General features: G+C 37.5%; 1 protein-coding gene across 9 annotated transcripts in view; it reads left to right on the forward strand.

The window, feature by feature from the left end:
* Positions 1-6,629, forward strand: part of Clock (clock circadian regulator) — a 94,179-nt gene that overhangs the window by 78,522 nt on the left and 9,028 nt on the right. For 6 of the 9 annotated variants that reach the window (XM_017798209.2, XM_017798211.2, XM_029563583.1 and 3 more), the window contains 2 exon segments: positions 173-378; positions 4,985-5,294. In XM_017798209.2, the coding sequence (XP_017653698.1) occupies positions 173-378; positions 4,985-5,294 (516 nt within the window). 9 annotated transcript variants of the gene reach the window in all.

Genomic DNA, 6,629 nt, shown 5'->3' on the forward strand with positions numbered 1-6,629 from the left:
CAAAGTTCAAGACAATTCATAGCTACAAGTCAATCTTTGCTAATTAGATTTCTCAGAATAATGGATTTTGCCACTCTTTCTCTGTTACGTCAGCTTGTTAAAATGTGTAGTAGAAGCACACTCCCCATATGACTGTGTATTGATCACTTCTGTAAAACCTTCTCTTCTCTAGCAGAGTCAACAAAGTGTAATGAGTGGGCATAGTCAGCAAACATCTCTTGCAAGTCAGACGCAGAGCACTCTTACAGCCCCACTATATAACACAATGGTGATTTCTCAGCCTGCACCTGGGAGCATGGTCCAAATTCCATCTAGTATGCCGCAGAACAGTACCCAGAGTGCCACAGTAACCACGTTCACTCAGGACAGACAAATAAGGTAATCATATTTCATTTGTTATTTTCAGAGTTTAAATTGATTAAAAAGAGTATGGGTTGGAGAGATGGCTCATCAGTTAAAAGCAAATGCTGCTCTTCCAGAGGACCTGAATTTGGTTCCTAACACCCACATCAGGCAGCTCACAACTGCATGTTACTCCAGCTCCAGGGACTATTGACACCCTCTCTGGCCTCTTGAGGATACCTACATGCAAAAATAATATGCATAAATTGGGGCTAGGGATATAGCTCTGTAATAAAGTACTCGCCTAGTATGTATATGATCCTCAGTTCAATCCTCAGTACTATGTTTCTCTCCAAAACTAATAATTTTTTTACAATGTCATTTTAGTTCATTGTTACTATAGCCGTTGTGGGGTTGTTTTTGTTTTTTTGTTTTGTTTTGTTTTTTTTGAGACAGGGTCTCCCTGTAGCCCTAGCTGTCCTAGAACTCACTATGTAGACCAGGCTGGCCTTAAACTCACATAGATCCACCTGCCTCTGCCTCCCAAGTACTGGGATTAAAGGCGTGCACCACCACGCTTGGCTATATAGCCATTGTTTTTAAACTTTAAATTAAAACCATATCCATTATTTAAAGAACTAATAGTATCAAATTTTATTTCTCATCCAAAATGGTGCTACCAAATATAGAAGCCACATTTTATAGCAGGTTCTGTGTTACTGTGCAACTTGTGTCTTTTCAGTAAAGATAATAAGAGAGTTTACATGTAGTAGTAGCATTAGAGTAGCTTACCTTTTTGCCAAAAATATTTTTTTCTTGATGTACGTTAATTTCCTCCTTTATTTCCTCGTGTCTCAGATAAGAAAAATGTGCATTTAAAATTATTTGACCAAGGTCCTATAACTGGCTAAGTCATTGAGGAGGTGGCCGTGAACTCGTGTGATTTCAAAGTTTAGGTTCCCAAACAGATACTACTATTAAAGAAAAACAGGCATTGGTGTCTTTAATGAGAAGTCCCAACAGCTGAATTAGAAATAAAATATTTTAATAAATTTAATTTGTATGCTGGGATTCTCTTTTAACTATGACCTCTCTGTGATCTTAAATATATAATTTGAAAATATTCTTTTTTCTTTTCCTTATTTCATACTGTAATTCTTTAAGTCACAAATGATTTTCAGACTCAACGAAGCTACAGGATTATATGGACAGTGAGAGTAAAGAGACTTACTTGCTGTCCTTGGAGCTCAGCTCTCTCAACTTAAAAAGTCCACCCTTACCATTCATACTCTTAAGGAAGTCTTATGAATCTACAGTGGACTGATTTATTTTTGTTTGTTTTTTTGTTGCTGGAGGTTGGACCCACGGTCTTCTGCATACTAAAAAAAAGCACACACTATTTTCATTGAGGTACACACACACATCCAGCCAGAAGCCTGATTTTAAACCCTGAGAAGAAAGATAATAAACTAAATTGCTGATAAGCATTTTGGAGGATGCAGTTTATTAACCACTTACAATTTTTTTTGAAGAGATGAAATGTACTTCAACAAACATTTAAAGCCTAATCATTTCTACAAGGCAGTGACCAAGATCGTAAGAATAAAAGGATAGCCAACTCACAAATATTTGGTCTAATGACTATGACAGAACTTTAGGGGGAGGAAATGAGCAGTTGTCTGGGTAGAGGCAAGCAAGTGAAAAGTATGGTCAGAGAAAGTTTTGTGGACAAGCTTGTTGTGAGCTTGTTGGCCTGAGTCTTAAAGAGCTTGGCTTTGGGTTTGTGTGTGGTGAGGAGTTCAGGGAGGCATTATAAGCAAAGGAAATAACAGTTTGTATAAAGCCACAGAAGTTTGAAGTAAGCAAAAGATGCTTAAAGTATGTTTATCATATTTATTGGTGATTCACTGGGATTTTGTTGACTATTGCAGAGAAATTGACACTTAGCACATCTATGACTTAAACACTATAAATGCTGTTTGAGCATTCTTTATATTGAAATTTTCTATTGTGTTTTGTTTCTTTGAGTGAGTTTGTTTTGGCACACAAGCATTAGGTCCTGAAGTCTGTATACTACAGAATTTTATTTTTAAGAAATGGCATGGATTCAGTATACTTTTTTTTTTTTTAAAGAGGCTAGGGATGTGGCTCAGTGGTAGAGTACTTTCCTAGTGTGCTTGAAACCCCTGGGTTCATTACTCAGTACTGCAAAAAAATACAAGTGAATTTATTTTGTCATGTGAAGTGTAGTAATAAAATCTGTGTCTGTACTAAGTTTAATACTGATAGTGTTTTGGACTTTAAACAGTTTGTATGTGGTTTTGTCATGCTAGGTCTGTAGTAGTCATATCTGTTTCCATACTGTGGGAATGAACTTTATCCCACAGAAGAGGCAAGTAGAAATAGTATTGTCACCAAAGAAGGACGAAGAAAAATCAAGTCAGTTCTGACAGAGGAGTAATGTGTGTTGATTAATTTATGAGTTCAGAGTACTTTCATTCATCCTTAGAATTCCACTTTTCATTATTTTATAAAATAAAACTTTCAATATAATTTTTTATAAATGTAGAATTCTGGAAATTATTTGTGGTAGTTTTAAAGGTATTTGTGAATTTTGTGCCAGTGTGGTAAATGAACCATGTTCACTATATATATCAAACTCCCAAGTACCTAACCATTTTGTAAAAAGAAAAAAATTCACTTTTACAGATTTAAGGTTTTTTTCATTGTGATAAAATGTATGTAACTTAAAATTTGCTATATTAGCTGTTTTAAGGACTACAGTTAAGTGGCCTTAAGCACACTCACATGGTTTTGTCACCCTCAACCATCTCCAGAACTTTTTTCAGCTTTCCAAATTGAAACTCATTAAACAACTCCCAACCTCTCTGCCTCCTGCCCTTGGCAACCACCATTCTACTTCCTGTTTATATAACTCTGGCTACTGAAAATACTTCATTTAGTAAGTGAAATCACCCAGTATTTGTCAGTTACTTTTGTAACTGGTTTATTTCACTTAACATATTCTCAGGATTCATCTATGTTGTCACATGTCAGATTCCTTTTAAGGCGAAATATTCTACTCATTGTGTCGGGGGGGGGGGAGAGGGAGGGAGAGAGGGAGAGAGAGAGAGAGGAGAAGAGATTTTTTTTTTAGCCATTCTACCTGTTGGTGGATATTTGGGTTGCTTTCATCTGTTGGCTATTATGAGTAAATGCTGCTATGAACTTAGGTGTAAAAGTACCAGAGCCCCTGCTTTCATTTTGCTTGGGTTCTTTACTGAAATTGCTCCATGTGGTAATTCATATTCCTCCTCTTTTCTCCTCTTCCCCTCCCCCTCTCTTGTCAGGGTCTCACTGTATAACCATGGCTGGCCTGAAACTCATTATGTAGACCAAGTTGGCCTTAAACTCAGAGACCCTCCTGCCTCTGCCTCACAAGTGTTGGGATTAAAGCATGTGCCACCATGCCCAGCCCCTTTTTAATTATTTAAGGAACTGCTATACTGTTTTCCATAGTCATTACCAACACCAGTTATTTCCTATTGTTATGAGTATAAAATGCTTTCCATTGTGGTTTTGATTTTATTTCTCTAATGATTAGGCCAAGTAATCATCTTTATATATGTTTGTTGGCTATTTGTATATCTCTTTTGGAGAAAGGTTTGACCTTTGTACATTTTCTAATGGGTGGTAGTTATTTTATTCTAAAAGTTTTTTTTAATATGCTCTGGTTATTATAATAACCAGACAATGTGTGTCAGATGGATAGTTTGCAGATTTTTATCTCCTGCTCATAGGTGGCCTTTTCACTGTTAATTTCACCTTTTGAGAAACAGAATTTTAAATGTGATATAGTTCAGTTGATTTTCTTATGTCATCTACCTGTGCTTTTGGTATTGTCAGTGAAATCATTGCAGAATCCAATGTCATGAAACATTTCTGCTGTTTTCTTTTAAGAGTTTTATAGTTTTCGGTTCTAACATTTAGTTCTTTCATATTGATTCATTCTGAACTAATTTTTGTGTGATAGAAAAGGTCCTTCATTGTCTTGAATAGGAATATTTTTTAAAGTTATGTTTTGCCATATCTATACCTTTGTTGTCATATGTTTGTTTTTATATGTATGCTTTTTGTTTTACTGATATCCCAAAGAAAAAAAAATTTAATTACTTGGGAGACTGGAGAGATGGTTCAATGGTTAAGAGTACTGATGGCTCTTGCAGAGGACCCAGGTTCAATTCCCAGCACCCACATGGCAGCTAAAAACTGTCTCTAACTCCAGTTCCAGGGGAATTCAGTGCCTCCTTCTGACCTCCACGGGCATTGCATGACACGGGTGTATTTACACACAAGCAGGCAATACACTCATACACATAAAATAAAAATAAGAAATTAAAAAAAAAAATTTTTTTAAAATTATTTTTGGGAATTAAACCCAACACGCTGGGCAAGCACTCTGCAACTGAGCCATATCCCTAGCCTGCCTGTCGTCCAAGGGGAATCTCTGAAAACAGAAACTAGGAATATACAGTTTTTATAAAACTAAATTGGCACCACCATAGGTGTTATCTGAGATACATATTCAGCCCCGAGTTACACCTTGTCCTTTTGACTCCACTTCTTTTGTTTCCTCTCACAGATTTTCTCAAGGTCAGCAACTTGTGACCAAATTAGTGACTGCTCCTGTAGCTTGTGGGGCAGTCATGGTACCTAGTACCATGCTTATGGGTCAGGTAGTGACTGCCTATCCTACCTTTGCCACACAACAGCAGCAGGCACAGACGCTGTCTGTAACACAGCAGCAGCCGCAGCAGCAGCAGCCGCAGCAGCAGCAGCCACAGCAGCAGCAGCCGCAGCAGCAGCAGCAGAGCTCCCAGGAGCAGCAGCTTCCTTCAGTCCCGCAGCCCTCTCAGGCTCAGCTGACCCAGTCACCACAGCAGTTCTTACAGGTAAGGCTCTCCTGGAAAAAGTTGCCTTGAACCTCTTTACTGTTTTATAGTGGAATTAGGCGTTCAGTGAGAAGGTTTGTAAAGGATCTGGAAAATCCATAAAAGCTAATTGTACAATTTAAATCTTTACAAAAATAGAAAGCTTGTTGTGATTAACTGTTTTTCTTCCCTTGTTCAGTCTTTGGGAGACTTTTAACCTTGCTATGGGCATACTCACTTACTTAAACTCATGGATAGAGTAAGTAGCCTACTTCATGTCCCTTATTGGGCCTGATTTCTTTCATAAACCAGTGTTTCTGGTATTTAATCAAAGGCCCCTTTCCTCTTTTTCCTAGATACCCATCACACTGTATTCTGCATAGGGCAGAGAGATCTCTTTGTCAGCATAAGGGCTTCCTTATATTATTTCATTAGATTAAATTGTATTACAATTTTCTTGTTAGAAATAAACATCAGAGAAATATGATGCAAGTGCAGGATAGATTGTTACTAGAATTTAGGCTCTAAAGTCAGGCTGCCCTCAGTTGAATTCTTGCTATACCACATGTGACTTTTGGCATGTACTTCCTAATCCTCACAAAGTTTGATGCTAGTTAATACAACGTGCATTTTTTTTTCCATCTTTTTGAGACAGGGTCTCCCTGTAGCCCCAGCTGGCCTGGAACTCATTATGTAGCCCAAGCTGGCCTTGAACTCACAGAGATCCACCTGCCTCTGCCTCCCAAGTACGGATTAAAGGCATGTACCACATACGCAGCTTCATGCATGTTTTTTAAAGAGTGTAAATTACTAAATGGCATGTAGCTGTCTGTCATTTATGACCACACTGTTGACAAATGTAATAAAACACTCGGATTAAAAAACAAAACAGACCCAGATAGCGTGGATAGATGACATAAAATCTGCTTATCCATAGGATCCAGAAGAAAGTCAGCTAGGTCAGAGTCCTCAGCAGAGAAACCAACAAAACCAGTCTAGACCTCAAGTGTCCTCATATGGATCCAACAGTTTCTCTTTTGGACCAGCCAAAATAACTTTGAATGTAGGCTGGAGTCCACCCCATCTGGACTAGACACCTATCATCAGCTTTACCATTTCACAGCCTTATAGTAAAGTTAGCAGGTTGAAGTAAACACAGTCTTATCCTTTTTCTCTTGAGCCAGATATAATTCTTATTTTGGTAATGCAGAGGACTAAAACAGCCTCATGAAATATTACTGAGTTATACCCATAGTAATCTTAGGCTTTAAATCTGAACTGTCACATTTAATAACCAGGTTAGCTCTTAATATAAGTAAAATAATATATTAAAACCAATTTTAGACTATTATTTAG

The sequence above is a fragment of the Nannospalax galili genome, unplaced genomic scaffold (assembly GCF_000622305.1).
Source record: "Nannospalax galili isolate Female #2095 unplaced genomic scaffold, S.galili_v1.0 scaffold433, whole genome shotgun sequence".
Classification (NCBI taxonomy): Eukaryota; Metazoa; Chordata; class Mammalia; order Rodentia; family Spalacidae; genus Nannospalax; species Nannospalax galili.